The sequence below is a fragment of the Phyllostomus discolor genome, chromosome 6, assembly GCF_004126475.2.
Source record: "Phyllostomus discolor isolate MPI-MPIP mPhyDis1 chromosome 6, mPhyDis1.pri.v3, whole genome shotgun sequence".
NCBI classification, from domain to species: domain Eukaryota; kingdom Metazoa; phylum Chordata; class Mammalia; order Chiroptera; family Phyllostomidae; genus Phyllostomus; species Phyllostomus discolor.
Window position 1 is genome coordinate 159231339 of NC_040908.2, and position 20074 is coordinate 159251412.

Consider the following 20074-nt stretch of genomic DNA (forward strand, 5'->3'; position numbering starts at 1 on the left):
GCATTAGTTCTGGGACCTAGTAGTTGCTAATGTTTTAAAATAAATACATCTGATGACAAAAGATCAATTATACAATCATGTTAAATTTGCAACCAGAAATGATGTACTTAAAAGAAATTGTTTCATACTATTATTGCTCTGCTCATTTGATTAGTGTGCCTGGCTGTATACTGTCATATCTGCTTGCTCATTCAAACATATTGCTATTTGAAAGAAGAGTGAACTTTGAAGAAAAAGCCTACACTGACACATGACATTTAATTGCGAACCTGACCAAATGAACACATACTTTGAGATCAAAATTTTTTGTCATATGTCTTGCATCACTGAATTGATGTCAGGAATTGCACTGAAGCTAATCTTTTCTTGTGACCATTCTCATATTTTTTTTAAAATAGACTTTATCTTATACACCAAAGTTTACTTTTTATTTCTTAATTTTGTTTAATTCACTCATGGGCCATCATCCTTAGAAAAACAAACAAACAAAAAGCCTTGATTCATTCTTTTGGATGGATTCAAGAAGATATAATAGAGTTAGAAAATTTTTAGCAATTAACTCATAAACTGTAACAGCCCAGGACACATCTCCTCTCTAGAACCAAGCTAATTTAACAATTCTCTGTTTACAGAATTGTCAACAATCAAGTTTATTAACATATTTTTGTCTTTCAGTTTTTACTCCAATATTATACAATAAGTAACTATTAACATTCTCATTCTAGGAGACTAACTTAGAACATTCACTTTACACCATTACTGAAATGTCTAGTATGCTGACACTTTATTCCAATTCTCTGGACACTGATGCTACCTCATGTGTGTCATTGTCAAAAAAAATTATTTTATTTTTTTAAAAATTATTTTATTTTCATTGTTGTTCAAGTACAGTTTTCTGCCTTCTACTCCCATCCAGCCCACCCCCACAGTGCTCCCTGCCTCCCTCCCATTACCAACCCCTTTAGTTTTTGTCCATGTGTCCTTTATACTTGGGCAAACCCTTCCCCTTTTCTCCTGAAATTCCTTCCCTTCTCTGCTCTGTTCATTGTCCGCCTGTTCTCTATTTCAGTGTCTTTGGTTTTATTTTACTTGTTTGTTTGTTTTGTTGATTAGGTTCCTCTTAAAGGTGAGATCATATGTGGTAAGGTAAATTTATTTATTTACTTTTTAAAAAGATTTTATTTATTTATTTTTAGAAGGGAAGGAAGGGAGAAAGAGAGAGAAAGAGAGAGACATAAATGTGCGGTTTCTGGGGGCCATAGCCTGCAACCTAGGCATGGTGCCCTGACTGGGAACCGAACCTGCGATGCTTTGGTTCGCAGCCTGTGATCAATCCACTGAGCTACGCCAGGCAGGGCGGGAAATTTATTTTTAAACAATCACCTTGTGTTTTAATGTGACTTAATATGACAACAGCTTAAGAAAAGCAGTTGTAAACTAACCAGTTGACCTGATGGTTTTGGAAATGACGTGGATTCACACACTGAGTGGACAGCCATGTTTTCCATTTAATTTTGCAGTGAGTGGCATGGACACTTGACCCACTGTCTTGTCAATGTCTTCTCATGTGTAAGTGGTAATTTTTACATTGCAAAAACATAAATATGAGAACATAGCTCAAGTTCCCTTGTGTCATTCAGTCAAAGTTCTATTTATTCTTTTTGTAGTAAAGGAGTTGTAATTATACAAATATACAAATATCTTTACTTTTTTTTGTGAGGCTTCAACATGAAGAATGTTACTGAAGTTACTACATTTGTACTGAAGGGCTTCACAGACAATCTAGAACTGCAAATTATCTTCTTCTTTCTTTTTCTGGCAATTTACCTGTTTACTCTGATTGGAAATTTAGGGCTCATTGTATTGGTCATTGGGGATTCCCGGCTCCACAACCCCATGTACTATTTTCTGAGTGTGTTATCATCAGTGGATGCCTGCTATTCTTCAGTAATTACTCCAAATATGTTAGTAGATTTTCTGTCAAAGAATAAAGTCATTTCACTCCTTGGATGTGCAACACAGATGTTTCTCGCTACTACTTTTGGGACCACAGAATGCTTCCTCTTGGCTGCAATGGCATATGATCGCTATGTGGCAATCTACAACCCTCTCCTGTATTCAGTTAGCATGTCACCCAGAGTCTATGTGCCACTCATCATTGCTTCCTATGTCAGTGGCATTTTGCATGCTTGTGTGCACACAGTGGCCACATTTAGGCTACCCTTCTGTGCCTCCAATGAAATCAGACATGTCTTTTGTGACATCCCTCCCCTCCTTGCTATTGCCTGTTCTGACACTCACACAAACCAGCTTCTACTCTTCTACTTTGTGGGCTCCATTGAGATGGTCACTATCCTGATTGTCCTGATCTGCTATGGCTTTATTCTGTTGGCCATTCTGAGGATGCGTTCTGCAGAGGGTCGGAGAAAAGTCTTCTCTACGTGTGGCTCTCACCTAACTGGAGTGTCAGTATTTTATGGAACCATTCTCTTCATGTATGTGAGACCAAGTTCCAGCTATGCTTTGGACCATGACATGATAGTGTCGATGTTTTACACCATTGTGATTCCCATGCTGAATCCCATCATCTACAGTCTGAGGAACAAAGATGTGAAAGAGGCAATGAAAAGAGTGTTTGGGGAAAATGGGTTTATCAATACAGTACATTTTCATACTAACTATTAAATTGAATCAAATTAAAACTAATATTCATTGTCTTAATATCAAAATGAGTATTTGTTCTATTGTATTAGTGCTTTTCTCTTCTTCTTAGACCTTTTTGTATAAAGATCATAGTCATACCTCCACCTCTGCTGTTTCCACACAGGAGAAAAAAATGATCATTTGCCTTTTAAATTATTCTCAGGCATACACACACACACACACACACACACACTGATACTGATTGTAGTAATTTGTCAGGCTGTCATAGCAAAGCACCACACACTGGTGGCCTAAACAACAGAAATTTATTTTTCATTATTCTGGAATCTAGGAACCTTAAAGCAAAGTAAAGCTAGGGCTGCTTTCATCTGAGGCCTTTTTTCTTCACTAGTAGATGGCTGTCTTTTTCCTCTGTCTTCACATCATTATTTCTCTGAGTTTTCTGGGTCTTATCTACTCTTCTTATAAGGAAACCAGTCATATTGGATTAAAGACCAATCTAAAGATCTCATTTTAATTTAATTACTTCTACAAAGACCCTATCACCAAATATAATCACATTCTAAGGTCATATATCAACATGTGAATATTGGTATATAGTGCATATATTTACACACACACTCATGCACTTAATATTTACCTTGAACTATAATATAGACTTTATTCTCATATTGCCTAAATCATATGAGTTCCAATCATTGTAATTATGAGTGACTTTATAATTCTACCTGGCTATCTTGTGGAAATACCACCCAATCAATAACAGAATCACATCTCACATATTTCCATACCACTCTCCATGGAATCACTGGCTTAGATCACAGTTCAAAGTATTGTGCCCCATCCTTAGGTCAATGTCCTGGCAGCAATGCATAGTTCAGAGGTCACAGATATGTTTAAATTTATGCTGTCATTACTATGCTGATATGTGAGGGTGTATTCTTCTCCCTTTTAGTATTTCATCTACAGCATGAATACAAAAATCATTCTTTAATTTTTCATGAATACAGTGACTATGCATTAACACTTATGAAAATTATGCTTAAACTCAAAAGTGACAGAAAGCAAGCACAATTCAGAGAGTCAGTACTTTGGCTGGCAGATTGGGCTATTCCCACACCTGAGCCCTAGCCCATCTTTATGAGTGAAGAAGAAAACACAGACTTGCACAAAATATTTGCTGAAGATCTATCCAATAGAGAACATGTATCTAGAATATATAAAAACATCTAAAACAAAATATAAAAAACTCATGATAAATGGCCATACTCTTAAATAACACAGATGGTTAATATGTCCATGGAAAAGTGCTAAATAGGATCTTAAGTTAGGGAAAGAATTTCAACTGAATACTGTGATCAAATATATCTGTTAGAATGATTAAAGTTTAAAAGTACAATAATAACTGACAATATAAAGGTGTTATTAAAGATGCCGAGAAACTGGAACTCTCATCCACTGCTGGTAGGGATGCAAATGGGACAGCCACTTTAGCAAACCATCTGACAGTTTCCTAGGATGTGAAACATACATTTACCATATGAACCTGAGATCTGATTCAGCCATTTATCCAAAAGAAATGAAAACATAGATGAACACAATGACCTGGGTTCCAGTTTTATAGTGGCTGTATTCATCATATTTCCAAAGTGAAAGCAGTTCAAATGTCCAACAAATAGAGAATAAGTAACTAACTGTGCTGCATCCTTAAAATGGGATACCACTCAGCAATTTAATAGCAATAACACTATTGGTATATTCAGGTACACAAATGAATCCCATATATCCTGTGCTAAGTGGAAGGATACAAGTTCAAAAGATGACATTGTCATTACACTGCTATCACATTCTGGAAAAGGTGAAAATATAAATATGGAGAACCCACTCATGGTTGCCAGACTGACTACATAGTGATATGATGGACTTTTTAGAATGGTGCAAATGTTCTCTAATTTGATATTAATTATACAATTCGATGTGTTTTACAACATTCATATAACTTGCACCTATAATCAGTGGAGTTTTATTAATTGATATTAATATTTAATAACTCTAACTTTAAAAAACTTGGTATTATATAAGTTAATCTTTGCATTAGAATATTTGCTTTTTAGAGGAGATATGATCAGAGAAATGTGTAGGGAGACATCTGAGTACTATCAATATTTTACTCCTTACACTTAGTTTTCATTAAAAGATTACAGTCAGATTGTGAAAATTATAGGATTATGGTCATATGGTGAAAATTCATCAAGCTATACACTACATAAAAATACTTTTCTACATGTACATTTTCTTCCTTAAAAGAAACAAACCCTCATTTTGTTGCATATTTTCTAGTAAACTCAATAAGCCCTTGATACATAAATGTCCTTTGAATGTCTTATCTTGTAACTAATTGTCCTATTATTGAGAAAGTTAACAAATTTTTGCTATAGAATTTTATATTGCTCTAAGTTTTGGGGACATTTTGGAAATTACAGTTTGTGATTTTTCTCAGTTTCCTTCAGTCTCTCTCAAACTCTTTCTTCATTTCAAATCGGTTTTTCTCCACACTTGCTTTTTTCATCTTTCTTTAATCATGCTTTCAACAGTTGCCACTCACACTCTTCTATTTTAATAAAGTATGCCTGATTTATACATTTTTTCATTTCTAGTTAATTTCTGTGTTCTCTTTTTCCCAAGGTTCATTGAGAAATAATTGACATTTATCAGTATATCATTTTAGAGTGCATAGAATAATGTGTGCTCTCCCTACTCTGTTTTCAAATCCTTCTGATGTCTAGCTGCTCATATCTACTAACATGTTTTATTATTCTGATAAAACATAAGAATTCTATTAAATTTTCTTTACTATTATGTTAAGATACCAAATTGTCATATTAGTTTGCATGGGTTTGCATAAGTTTTCAACTCCTTTGGGAGTCCATACTAGCCAAAATGATCTAAAGATTCAATGGAATCCTTACCAAAACACCAATGGCATATTTACAGAAAAGAAAGGACTTCCTAACATTCTTGTGGTACTCCGGATATGTTAAGAAAGACCAAAACTGGAGTAAAAACACTTCCAGCTTTAAGAAAAGATTACAAAACTACAGTAACTCAAGAATATGGTATTGCTACAAAAACAGATATGTAGACCAATGAAACACAATAGAGAGACCAGAACTAAACCCACCTATTTATGGTCAATTGATCTTTGACAAGGGTGTCAATATTACATTATGGGGAAAGGATAGTCACTTCTTAAAAAATGTGTAAGGAAACCTGGATGTCCACATGCAATGAAATAAAATTTGACCCTTATCTTACAGCATAAAAAAATCAACTAAACACTTAAACAGAACACCTGAAACTTTTAAACTCTCAGAAAAATCAAAGGAAAAATCTTGACATTGGACCTGCCAATGATTTCATGGACACACACCAAGAAACAATAAGCACAGCCAACAGAAGCAAAATTAGTTAAGTGAGAATAAATACAACTAAAAATCTTCTGCAGAACAAAGGGAAAAATCAAGACAGTGAAAAAGCAAATTACAAAATGGGAGAAAATATTTGGAAACCACTTGAATAGATATTTTCCTCTTTTTTTTTAATTTTAATCATTGCTTAAGTACAGTTTTCCCCTTTTACTCCCATTCCAGTGCAACCACCCAACCCTCCCCACTTCTCTCCCATTACCACCCTACCCCTAGCTTTTGTCCATGTGTCCTTTCTATTTGTTCCTGTAAACCCTTCCCATTCTCCCATGAAATTCCCTCTTCTCTCCCCTCTGATCACTGTCAGCCTGTCCTCTATTTCAGTGTCTTTGTTTATATTTTGCTTGTTTCTTTGTTTTGTTGTTTAGGTTCCTGTTAAAGGTGAGATCATATGGTATTTGTCTTTCACTGCCTGGCTTGTTTCGCTTAGCATAATGCTTTTCAGCTCCATCCAAGCTATTGCAAAGAGTAGGAGCTTCTTCTTTCTTTCTGCTGCATAGAATTCCATTGTGTAAATGTACCATGGTTTTTTGATCCATTCATTTACTGATGGGCATCTTGGTTGCTTCCAGCACCTAGCTATTGTAAATTGTGCTGCTATGAACATCGGTGTGCAAAGGTTCTTTTGTATTGGTGTTTTAGTGTTCTTAGGATATAGACCCAGCAGTGGAATTGCTGGGTCAAAAGGCAGATCCATTTTTAGTTTTCTGAGGAAGTTGCATACTGCTTTCCATAGTGATTGTACCAGTCTGCAGTCTCACCAACAGTGCACTAGGGTCCCCTTTTCTCCACAACCTCTCCAACACTTGTTGTTTGTTGCTTTGTTTATGATAGCCATTCTGACTGGTGTGAAGTGGTATCTCACTGTGGTTTTAATTTGCATCTCTCTGATAGCTAGCAATATTAAACATTGTTTCATGTGTCTTTGGATCTTCTTTATGTCCTCCTTGGAGAATTGTCTGTTCAATTCCTTTGCCCATTTTTCATTGGGTTCCTTGTCTTCTTAGAGTGGAGTCATGTAAGTTCCTTATATATTTCGGAGGTTATACCCTTGCTGAGGTATCATTGGCAAATATGTTTTCCCGATATTTTTCTAAAAAAAGAAAGACATACAAATGCCCAACAGAGCAATATAAAAAAATGTAAGATTTGACACAATAAATTAAATAGAAGAAAACATAAGTACTAAACTTATGGGCCTTGGTCTTAGGGAATATTTTATGAATTTGACCCCAAAGACAAGAGAAGCAAAGGCAAGAGTACATGAATGGGACTATATCAAACTAAAATGTCTTTGCACAGGAAAGGAAACTGCCAACAAGAAAAGCAACCATCCAAATGGGAAAAGGTATTTGCAAACTACAACTGTGACAAGGACTTCATTTCCAAAATATTTAAAGAACTTATACAACTCAATGTCAAACAATTGGGTTAAAAATTGGGCAGAGGACCTACAGACACTTCTCCCAAGAAGACATACCAATGGCCAACAGAAATGTGAAAAGATGATCAACTTCACTAGCTATTAGGGAAATGCAAATCAAAACTACAATGAGATACCACCTCACACCTGTTAGAATGGCTACTATCATCATGCAGACAAAAAATAACAAGTGTTGGAGATGTTGTGCAGAAAGAGGAGCCCTCATTCACTCTTGGTATAAAAAAGTATATGGAGGGTCCTCCACAAAGTAAGAAGAGAGTTACCACATGACTCAGCTACCTTCTTTTGGGTATCTACTTCCAATATTTGAAAACATTATCAGCAAAAACATATGCACCCCTATGTTCATTGCAGCACTATTACTGGTGGCCCAGACCTGGAGACAAACCAAGTGGCCTTCGAGAGACGAGTGGATAAAGAAGATGTGGTACGTATGTACAAGGGAATGGTACTCAGCCATAGGAATAAATGAAGCACTGCCATTTGTGACAATACGGATGGGCCTTGAGAATATTGTGCTAAACAAAATAAATCAGTCCTAAAAAACTAAGAACCGAATGGTTTTACTCAAATGTGGGATATAAAACTGAAACTCATACACACAAAAACAGTATTGTGGTTACCAGAGGGATGGGAGTTAGGGGAGAAATAAAGTGACAAAGGGGGCCAAATCCATGGTGAAAGAAGATGTTTTGACTTTGGGTGGAGAGCACATGAAGCAATATTCAGATCCTGTTTCATAGAAATGTACAATTGAAACCGACATAGTCTTATTAACCAATGTTACCCTGATAAATTTAATAAGAAAGAAAACAAAAAGAAATACAATAAGTATAGATGCAAGTAAAAAAAACTTAATGTCACTAATCATTAGGAAACTGCAAATCTACAGCATCATTGTACTCAGAGGCCAGAGGACTCAGATTATTTAATAAATATCAACATGCAGTAAAGTATTCCATAACCATTTTCTTTTTAATTACCAAGTAAGTCATCATGTTGCTCTCTTGAACCAGAAGATAATTGGAGCATGTTCCCCTTGGGGAAATTCTCGTGGTTTTCATCAACAGTTGTGCAAAGGAATATAAATAATCTAAATTAATTGTATTCATAATATACCTAAACCTACCTTTGTTGATACGCAGTTCAACAAAGAAAATGGTAGGTCATTTGAAAAATATTTTATGAGGAGGAGCCTAAAAATGTTAAGGACAAATGTTACAAAATCCCCAGTACTAAACCCTTTATTTGTTGCCTATTGCATAGGTAAGTAAATACAACAAAGAAAAATGAACTATTGAATTTATGTTTGTAGAGTTAAGGAAGAATTTTCCAAATTGAATGTATGCTTTCATTTTTTTCTGATGGAAAAAGGTCAGAATAAAGCAAGAACAGTAAAGAAAACACGACCTATTCAAATACCTGGGGGCTTTCATTTTGCTCTAATCAGGAAGAAATCATCTTTTTTTTTTTGCCAGCTTTGTGATATAGAGCCACTTCATGTGAATGCTCTTTTGTAATGTTTCTCTAGTCTTAATGTTTAAAGTTTATCTAAATGTTTTCCTAGTCTCACCATTTAAAATTCATCTAAATATATATCAGGAATGATATTTTATTTTGCTGAGAGTGACAATAGGAGAGGGCAGCTACAGAGTGAGGCCATGATACTACAGGAGACAGTGTAACACTGGGAAATGTGCACACATTCTGAGGGAGATGCAGGGTTGATTGCTGGCTCTGGTACTACTTAGCTGTGAGAGTTGCTAGAAAGGTGAAATAACCCCATGTGCACAAAGCACCATTTCTGCTGCATGTGCTCACTGCATGACTGTTAGTATTTTTCTCCTCCTTTGCCCACTTAGTGTTTCAGTGTTGAGGCAAAGATATCTGGGATTTTTTGCCTTCTTTTAAAACTTTCTTCTTAGATTGTTCCATGTATCTATGCCTCTATTTTTATTTTGCTCATTAATTTATTTTGTTCGTTAGATATCACATATAAGCAAGTTCAGATGATATTTGCCTTTCATTGACTGGCTTATTTCACTAGCATAATAAATCCAGGTCCATCCATGCTGCCTTAAAAGGTCAGAGGTCTTTCTTTTTTATAGCCCATGTAGTATTCCATTTTGTAAAAGTAACACAGCTTTTTTATCTACTCATCTAATGATGGGAACTTGGGCCATTTCTAGATCTTGGCTATTGCAAATAACACTAATATGAACATAGTGGGTGCATATATACTGTTGAATTGCTGGTTTGGTACTCCAGATACATTTCCATAAGTGGGACTGCATGGTCTAAAGGCATCAGAGGGGAGCAGGAAGGTATGGACTGAATGGGAGAAGGTGAAGGAATTACCCAAACAACAGACATGCATAACCCATAAACACAATAAACAGTGCAGTGATAGCCTGAGGGAAGCTGAGTGAAGGTGTCAAAAGGGGGAGAAATGGGACAACCGTAATAACCTTAACAATAAAAAATAAAATTTAAAAAAATTTAGAAAACTGGTTTTGCATTAATTTTAAAAGGTGATGTTTTGTTACTTAGTTCTCCAAGAATCAGACATCTTCTCTTTTTACCTCTAAGTGCTTTCAACGTATTTTAATATTGACTTAGCTATGCCCAGTATAGATTTTATTTTGGCATCTAGTGAAATGTAGCTGAAGTATTTAACACTGTAGTCTTGCACTATCTTACCCAAGTGAAATCAGCTCACAGTAATGTAGCAAATGGAATGGTGAGCTGTGTGGGTAGAGAAAATAATCATAATCAAAACAGGATTTTTTAAATTTCATCCCAAAATAATAATATTTCAGTGTGTGTCAATAATCACACAACAAATACATTAAATGGAAACAAAAATGAATTATCTGGCTCAAGGCTCTGGTCCCATATTTTTATGTGGTTAGGTAAAGTATTAGTTCTGGGACCTACTATTTGCTAATGTTTTAAAATAAATACATCTGATAAAAAAAGATCAATTATACAGTAATGTTAAATTTGCAACCAAAAATGATGTACTTAAAAGAAATTGTTCCATACATTTATTGCTCTGCTCATTTGATTAGTGTGCCTGGCTGCATACTATCATATCTGGTTGCTAATTTAAACATATTGCTATTTGAAAGAAGAGTGAACTTTGAAGAAAAAGCCTACACTGACACAAGACATTTAATCATGAACCTGGCCAGTGAACACATACTTTGAGATCAAAATTTTAAGTCACATGTCTTGCAGGTGTATCACTGAATTGATGTCAAGAGTTGTATTGAGGTGAACCTTTTCTTGCAGCCCTTGTTTATATTTTTTGAAAATAGATTTCATCTTATTCACCAAAGTTTACTTTTTATTTCTTAATTTCATTTAATTCAGTCATGGGCCCTCATCCTTAAAAAAAAAACAAAACCTTGATTCATGCTTTTAAATGGATCCAAGAAGATATAATAGAGTTAGAAAATTTATAGCAATTAACTCATAAAATGTTACAGTCCAGGACAGAACTACTCTACAGAACCAAGGTAATTCAACAATTCTCTGTTTACAGAATTATCAAGATTCAAGTTTATCAACATATTTTTGTATTTCAATTTTTACTCCAATATTATGGAATAAGTAAATATTAATGTTCTCATTCTACAGAAGACAAGCTTAGAGCATTCACTTTACATCATTACTGAAAAGTCTAGTATGCTGCCACCCTATTCCAATGCTCTGGACACTGATATGCTACCTCATGTGTACATTGTCTAAAGAAATTTATTTTTAAACAATCACCTTGTGTTTTAGTGTGAGTTAAAATGACAACAACTTGAAAAAGCAGTTATAAACTAACCAGTTGACCTCATGGTTTTGGAAATGACATGGATACACATACTGAGTGGACAGCCATCTTTTCCATTTAATTTTGCAGTGAGTGGCATGGACACTTGACCCACCGTCTTGTCAATGTCTTCTTATGTGTAAGTGGCAATTTTTACATTGCAAAAACATAAATATGAGAACATAGCTCATGTAGCCTTGTGCCATTCAGTCAAAGTTCTGTTTATTCTTTTTTTTAGTAAATGAGTTCTAATTGTACAAATATCTTTACATTTGTTTTGTGAGGTTTCAACATGAAGAATGTCACTGAAGTTACTACATTTGTGCTGAAGGGCTTCACAGACAATCTAGAACTGCAAATTATCTTCTTCTTTCTTTTTCTGGCAATTTACCTGTTTACTCTGATGGGGAATTTAGGGCTGATTGTATTGGTCATTGGGGATTCCAGGCTCCACAACCCCATGTACTATTTTCTGAGTGTGTTATCATCAGTGGATGCCTGCTATTCTTCAGTAATTACTCCAAATATGTTAGTAGATTTTCTGTCAAAGAATAAAGCCATTTCACTCCTTGGATGTGCAACACAGATGTTTCTCGCTACTACTTTGGGGACCACAGAATGCTTCCTCTTGGCTGCAATGGCATATGATCGCTATGTGGCAATCTACAACCCTCTCCTGTATACAGTCAGCATGTCACCCAGAGTCTATGTGCCACTCATCATTGCTTCCTATGTCAGTGGCATTTTGCATGCTTGTGTGCACACAGTGGCCACATTTAGGCTATCTTTCTGTGCCTCCAATGAAATCAGACATATCTTTTGTGACATCCCTCCCCTCCTTGCTATTGCCTGTTCTGACACTCACACAAACCAGCTTCTACTCTTCTACTTTGCGGGTGCCATTGAGATGGTCACTGTCCTGATTGTCCTGATTTCCTATGGCTTAATTCTGTTGGCCATTCTGAGGATGTGTTCTGCTGAGGGCCGGAGAAAAGTCTTCTCAACATGTGGCTCTCACCTAACTGGAGTGTCAGTTTTTCATGGAACCCTTCTCTTCATGTATGTGAGACCAACCTCCAACTATGCTTTGAACCATGACATGATAGTGTCGATATTTTACACCATTGTGATTCCCATGCTGAATCCTATCATCTACAGTCTGAGGAACAAAGATGTACATAAGGCAATGAAAAGAGTGTTTGGGGAAAATATGTTTATCTGTAAAGTGTCATTTTATAGTTGAAAATATTTTGAAGGAATTGAGAGTAATTACCTGTGTTCAATATCAAAAGATATTTTGAAACTGTTTTCTTTTAGTTTACTAGTATATTTCTGCTTTCCTGGATATTTTATAATAAAGATCATGGTCAATCTTCTGCCTATTCTGTCTTTAGTTTTAAAAATGTTATTATCTATTTTATTCTTAATATGTTCTTGCTTATATATGTATTTACACATATATGTATGTGGATTTTGATCTTTTTTGGTATAATACAAATGCAAAACAAGCGTACATGTATGTAATCATTACTTTAGAAAGTTGTGAATTATTTTATCTCTCCATGTAGTATAGAGGCTCCAATATTTGCAATTATAAATAGGATTTTGATTTACCTGCCTAGCTTGATCACATACCACCTAGTAAGTAACAATACTACAGCTCAAATTAGCCCAGACCCCTTTCCATGAAACCATTGGTATCTGACTACAGTTCAAAGTACTCAGCTCCATCCTTATGTCCATGCATTGGTAGCTGTTTAATCACAGTCTTATTTGGAGGGACCACAGAAAATGTGTTTAAATTCTTCATGTCATTGCCATGCTGTTTGTGAAGGTGCATTTCTCCCCATTTTGTTCTTTCATCCAGACCATAGATAGTAAACCCACCTTTCATATCACACAGAAGACAAAGTCTAAGCATTAACGTTCATCAAGATCATAGTTAAATTAAAAATGACGAAAGAAAAGCACAAGTCGGAGGAAGGTGCAACTTGCTGGCAGGTTGGGTGCTTCCCAGAACTAAGTCCCAGCCCATCTTCCTGGGATTTCTTACAGGCTTGGTTCTGATTCAACTTTCAGATCTCTTTTTATTGACTTCTGTCCCTCTGTAATGTCCTTGCACATGCCACCATTGGTCCAGGCTCCAGAACCAGTGTACAAAGTGAGTCTTTCCTATGCTCACATTTAGCAAGCTTCCAGCAGACCTCATTTTCATTGTGAAAGTATATCTACATCAAAGAAAAAAAAATTAAGTTGTAGTGTTCTCCCATCCTTCCTGCCTTTATACAAATTTTACATTTATTTTTACTTATTATTTTATGAAAACATTCTCTTCATAGAGGGGTGTCCTTTTTAAAAAATTAAGCAAGATAATCTCCTTAGAATTAAAGTCCAACCTAAGAATATTTCCCTATATTGGGATACTTATGTTTAAATAACACTTCAACAATTATGCAGAACAGTGTGTTCTCATTTATTGTCTCCTCTTTAGAAGGCTCACCCCAACATGCATCCCTCCTTAAAATGTCAAAATTAAACCATAGTCACAAATATTCATCAACCTCACATAAACTAGAGAGTGATTTGGTGTCACAGACACTGGCCTGCAGTGTCCACAGCATTACGGATGAAACAAGATACATTCACACAGTCTACCAAGTCCTATGGAGGAAAAGGAATGGCACGGCTATTCTCTCAAGGGGAGAGCACCCCAACCATTGCCTTGACAGGTTGTCAATGGCTTTCAATTTACACAGGAATACAGGTAAAAGCTCACTAATCATTGTTAGGCAGTAAGGATCAAACAATAGAGAACATACAAAGAACTACTAGGGCTTATTCTGAGTCAGGGTCTATTAGCTAAAGGGCTATAAAACTTTGGGAAAGGAACTCATTTTCTGCTTGGACCCTTTGAGACCATTCTTAACAAAGCAGGTTTCACAGGATTTTACATATTATTTCTTAGGCCTGATCACTGCTGAACCCGCTCATTAAACAGACCTGTTTAATGAGCTTTTTACTTGTCTTCCCTTCCAAGGGGAATCAGGACTTTATCTGGGAATTCTGGTTCTCATGTTTGGGGATTGGGGCCATACACAAACATACTTCAGTGTGAAGATCTGCAGGGACTTCAGACACTTGTAAAGCCTGTTAGCATGCTTCCTGCAACAACCTTTAAAGGGAGTCTCAGCAGATCTCTGTAAATTGGTAGGTTAAACTGAATACTTTTCTTATTACTAATTCTGGATGTGTGGAGCAAGCATCTTGGAAATTTGCTAATTCAAATCAGACGCAGGACTGAAATGATAGCTGCTCTGTTCTCTTTTCTCATCTCCGCCCACTGACTGCCAAGTGGAAGTGATGGTAATAGACTTGCGAAATAGTGTCCAGCATCCCTACTGATAAATTAGACTGCATGAGCATTTATACAGAATGATGAATAGTCATTACAGAGAGTATGTTTCACCTTAATATAATAAGGAATGTTTTTTTACCATAGAACTGGCAGAATTGATGGATGTGTTAGAGGGCACTCTATCATAAAAGCAACTGCCTTTACAATATGTCTTCAAGGAAGACTAACCCACTTACTTAACATTAATAACAACCAGTTTGTCTCCCTTTCCTGCTTTTTGCATTGCCCAGGGCAGTAAACCTTAGGATGGAAAGATTCGCTGATGTTCACCATCTCTGTATTGCTGGTGAATATGGAGAGCTCAAATCACAGTGTTCAGTTTTAAAATCATATCAGAAGCTGCTTAGAAATTAATTTGCACTATTCTTTATTATAATTACAAGATAAAATTATTAAAATTAGGTACATTTTAAATATTTTATTTGCCAAGAATGTATTGTCTTGGTAGACCTAGAAGATGTTCATGTTAAAAACAAATTAGGAAAAGAAATATTTGTAAAGAAGTAAAATTTCCTTTTTCAGGAACACTGGTGTATCAAACAAGATTCTGAAGACATAAGAGAAAACTGAGGCTGTTCCAGAGAAACTTTTTTCAATGACAAACAGTTACCAAAATAAGAACAACACTGTATAGCTTTGCCTTCAGTTATATTGCAGTAGAAGAGGAAATACATAACAGGTAGGATATACACATATAGTCTCCATTTCAAAAGTCAATTGCACAAATTCATAATAGATAATCAGTCATTGCTATTGTCTATGCTCTTTTTTTGGTTTTGTTAAATTAAGGGTAAGTATAGTAAACATATTATCTCAAAGTAAAATATGTACTGAGTTACTTGATTTGTAGCAAAGAAACAATTATTTTTTAAAGACTTTATTTTTTTCTTTTTAGAGAGAGGTTAAAGGAAGAAGAAAGAAAGGGAGAGAAGCATCAATGTACAATAGGTTGGTTACCTCTCACGCACCCCTAACTGGGGATCTGGCCTGCAAGCCAGACATGTGTCCTCACTGAGAATCTAACTGGTGACCTTTGGGTTCACAGACCAGTGTTCAGTCCACTGAGCCACACCAGCCAGGGCACAGATGAAGTATTTTGATGAGGGAGTGTTGCCGCAGTGTTTTCCACCAAAACTTACCCATGCAATTCTTCTTGAATGCAGTAGTAGGAGTCGAGATATGGGACTGCTGGTTCAACAGCATCAGATCAGCACATTAGACACGAAGCTGATGGATGGGAGTAAGCATCTTTAAAACAAATAAACACCCGAGTTTTAAGAGAATGAGATTGTGAGAGAGCACATCCTGATTATCTTGTTCAATACATAGCTGGGTATCTGTGATCCAGTTTCCTGAATATGTAAAATTATAATTCACGTGCTATTTCTATGTCAATTACAAAAGCCTTCAGTAAGGTAGAATGAGTTCCCAAGGCTGACATAAGAAACCACATTTGAAAAATCATTCGAAACATGTTAATAACATTAACTAAAGGTAACAATTAATGTGCATGTATTATTTATGGGGAGCTGTGTATCTGCCTAACCTATGTATTGCACTATTTCATGTAATTCACATAATACAAGAATAGAAACACTTGGAAAAAAATCACAGAGCTAACAATTACAGACACAACAGGCAACAAACCAACTCACCAACCAAACAAGCAAACAAAACACATTAAAGGTAAACCATAAAACCCTACCATTAACCAACATCTTATACAGACTCTTTGTTTAACCTAATCCCATTAAACCTCAGTAATATTTCCATTAGACATAGAAATAATTACAACTGTTCTCTAGGATTCTCCTGCGGAATAATGACATCACTGTTTCAGAACGCCTAGCACCACTCTGGGCACAGAGTAGGTGCACACTAAATAATGCCAGTGCTCTCCCGCATTCACTTCTCTATCCAACTAAAACACACTGATCAAGCTTTAACAAATCAAAACTGTCAGTAAAAACCAAAAAAAATCAAAACATGCTTTAAACTGTTTAAAGAAAAGAAGTATAAGCTGAAAAGGAAAGGAAGGACAACCAGAACCAAAGAGTAGAGAAAAGTCTGAACGGCCAGAGTCTGAGCGATAGCACAGGACTGGATTATTTGGTAAAAGAAAGGAAGCGGAATTCAGTGAAGAGCACACAGTTTCTGACTGACACTGAGCAGAAGCAGCACTGAGGTGTAGTCTGTCTGTGAGCAGCTGAAGCAGAGCAGTGCAGTGGAAACTGGTGAGGAAAAACCCAGGATACTAACAGGTTCACGTGGAAATATTGAAATTTCCAAGGATGATGTTGATGAGATATGGGGTGGAGAGGAGGTCTGTGGCAGCTAAGGAAAAGTACCTGGAAGTCATTCTGGCTCACCTGGTTCTTATAGGTAACTGTGTTTTATCTTTGGAAACATAAACATACACACACTCAGAGGCATGTGTGCATAAGTGAATACACATAGGAATGTATATACTCAAGAAATCACAAATATTAATATAATTAATATATGCATTTCAATATCAATACATATAATGAAGCAATGTGCATTCACCCAATGCAAACTCTAGCCAACAGTGAATAATAAACCAGTGCCTTACTCAGACAGTTCTAAGATTCTGAAAGTGGTCTCGGGAGAGTTCGTGTTTTAGGATTTTATGAAAAGATTGAGAAAAAACAAGATGTGAACAAAAAAGCTGATAAATACACAGATGGCATATGACAGAATCATATACTTGAATCATATAGAATTTTATTAACCAATGTCACCCCAATCAATTTAATACAAATTTTATAAAAATACATAAAAGCCAAAGACAAACAACAAAAAAATAAAGAAATAAACTGATTTTAAATGAACCTTTTAACCAGCTGGCATCAAACAGAGAAAGCACCTTATTGTTTCTTCATCTCTTCATTGTCCCCATTCACTGATGAAAGCAACAACATCAATGGCACCAGAGAATCTCTCTCAGGTGACCGAGTTCATTCTCATGGGCATTTCAGACAGCCCAGAGCTCCAGATCCCACTCTTCTTTGTGTTCCTGGCCATCTATGGGCTGACCGTGGTGTGGAACCTGGGCATCATCACCCTCACCACTGTCGACTCTCGACTTCAGACCCCCATGTACTTTTTCCTCCGGCACTTGGCTGTGGTCAATCTTGGCACCTCTACTGTCATTGCCCCTAAAATGCTGGTTAACTTCTTGGTTTCCAAGAAAACCATCTCCTACTATGGGTGTGCAGTGCAACTGGGAGGATTCCTACTTTTTGTTGTGGCTGAGATTTTCACACTTGCTGCAATGGCCTATGACCGCTACGTGGCCGTGTGTAACCCCCTGCACTACATGGTGGTGGTGTCTCCACAGGTCTGCCTTCTGCTGGTGTTCCTTATACACTTCTGCAGCCTGACCACAGCACTGACTGTCTCTCCCTGTGTGTTCTCTGTGTCCTACTGCTCTTCCAATGTGATCAACCATTTTTACTGTGATAATGTCCCTTTATTAGCATTGTCGTGTTCTGATACCTACATTCCAGAAACTGCTGTGTTTACCTTTTCAGGAATCAATTTGTTTTTCTCTATGATTATTGTTCTGATATCCTACTTTAACATCATCCTTGCCATCTTGAGGATCCGTTCCTCTGAGGGGCGACACAAAGCCTTTTCCACCTGTGCTTCTCACTTGATGGCTGTCACCGTGTTCTATGGGACTCTTCTCTTCATGTATTTGCAGCCAAGGACCAACCACTCACTAGATACTGATAAAATGGCCTCGGTCTTCTATACCCTCGTGATACCAATGCTCAATCCCATCATTTACAGCCTAAGGAACAAGGATGTGAAGGACTCATTGAAGAGGTTCCTGCATAACCCATTGCAATCGCTCAAACTAACGTAAATGTAGAACTATCTTCATGAAGGGTTTTCTTTGGCCTCTGACAGTCCCGCTGTCCAGAGGCAAATAATAGTTTAAAATTCCATGAATTTTAATGGGAAAATCATTATCCTTCTTCTTCCAACCTCAAACACCCAATTTTCCCTTTAGAAAAATGCATTAGTTGACACAAGAAAACACAGTTATGTAAGTAATGCACAGTAATATTAAAATAAACACATTTTACAACACAGTTAAACTTATTCAATGGTTTTTATAATTTCTAAACAAGGAAGAGCCAGCCTGATAGGTGGTGGTGAAGGCGCACATGTGTCACTTCTTGGAAAGTGGTCGAGTGAGACCATCTTTTCTGCCGCAGATATCTTTTGCTTAGCTATTAAAAGTTTTATTGTTTTTGTAGCATTTTTTTCCATCAATTTCTCAACCTTTTGCAACCATTTTTTCTTGAGCTTAAAAGAAATTTGTATCATAGAGAAAAAATGAACCTTTAGAACAAAATAAAAACTGAACAAAAATGCTTCCATAGACATGAAAACAAAAAACAGGGCATGAGGCTAAACAAATAAAATATATGTAAAAGGGGATTTTACCTTTTTAAGCCTTTCATTTTATCTCTTCATTTGGTGGATATACATAAAAGCAAAGTGTTGCTATTTATCCAAAAGTAACATATACTCACTCTTTCCAAATTATACTCTTACACTAAACACTGCTGTGTTGACTTTTTTATGCAATCATAACAATAAACACTTCTTATAGCATTTTTATTACTGTGTTTTGGAGTGAAATGTTATTAAACAAAAAAAGTTGTCCTCAAAGTGACACCAATTCTTAAGGGCACCCATTACCTCCACCACTGCCCCCAATGTCGACACTCAATACCTGCCCTAGCTCTGTACATGCAACACATTACTCACATTTAGTAAAGAGAGTGAGCGTGACATATAAGTCAAGATGATAGAATTTGGACCAGTTCAGAACGTTTTCTAATTGAAAAGTAAAACTGAGAAACTTTAAGGTTTTCCATGGAGATTTCCTGGCCCCTTAAGCTCTGGATGAATTTGGTTGGAGCACTGATGCTCTCTCACTGGAAGTCCGCAGGACTTCGTACCAGGTGTCCAGTTGTCCTGATTCACATAGACCATGGCTGCCTTCCGAAGTGTGGGTTCCACTACCACCTTCATGAAAATGAAAAAGTCCTTTCACAGAAATCATTTGAAAGTGAAGGAAACTCACTGCAGATACAGTGGAAGGAGGCCAGGTAGAGGTTATGGGGTTGCATCAGCCCTCCTGCTCAGAGAAACTTTACTGCTGAATTTCCCAGTTGCCTGTCATGTTCCCCAGCCTTACAGAG

General features: G+C 36.4%; 3 protein-coding genes across 3 annotated transcripts; all 3 read left to right on the forward strand.

Annotated features, from left to right (window-relative positions):
• Positions 1-1704: 1704 nt before the first annotated feature.
• Positions 1705-2743, forward strand: LOC114500582 (olfactory receptor 5T2-like). Its single transcript, XM_028517310.2, has one exon. The coding sequence runs from the start codon at positions 1729-1731 to the stop codon at positions 2683-2685; it is 957 nt and encodes a 318-aa protein (XP_028373111.1). The 5' UTR covers positions 1705-1728; the 3' UTR covers positions 2686-2743.
• An 8705-nt stretch (positions 2744-11448) lies between these two features.
• On the forward strand, positions 11449-12659 carry LOC114500595 (olfactory receptor 5T2-like). The gene has a single exon (XM_028517320.2). It carries the CDS (start codon positions 11709-11711, stop codon positions 12657-12659), a length of 951 nt encoding a protein of 316 aa, XP_028373121.1. The 5' UTR covers positions 11449-11708.
• A 5110-nt stretch (positions 12660-17769) lies between these two features.
• On the forward strand, positions 17770-18800 carry LOC114499077 (olfactory receptor 8J2-like). Its single transcript, XM_028515030.2, has one exon. The coding sequence runs from the start codon at positions 17776-17778 to the stop codon at positions 18721-18723; it is 948 nt and encodes a 315-aa protein (XP_028370831.1). The 5' UTR covers positions 17770-17775; the 3' UTR covers positions 18724-18800.
• The last annotated feature ends 1274 nt before the right edge of the window (positions 18801-20074 follow it).

Bases quoted from the DNA above. Each gene is read 5' to 3' on its own strand.
- LOC114500595 (XM_028517320.2), top strand. From the start codon at position 11,709: ATGAAGAATGTCACTGAAGTTACTACATTTGTGCTGAAGGGCTTCACA.
- LOC114500582 (XM_028517310.2), top strand. From the start codon at position 1,729: ATGAAGAATGTTACTGAAGTTACTACATTTGTACTGAAGGGCTTCACA.
- LOC114499077 (XM_028515030.2), top strand. From the start codon at position 17,776: ATGGCACCAGAGAATCTCTCTCAGGTGACCGAGTTCATTCTCATGGGC.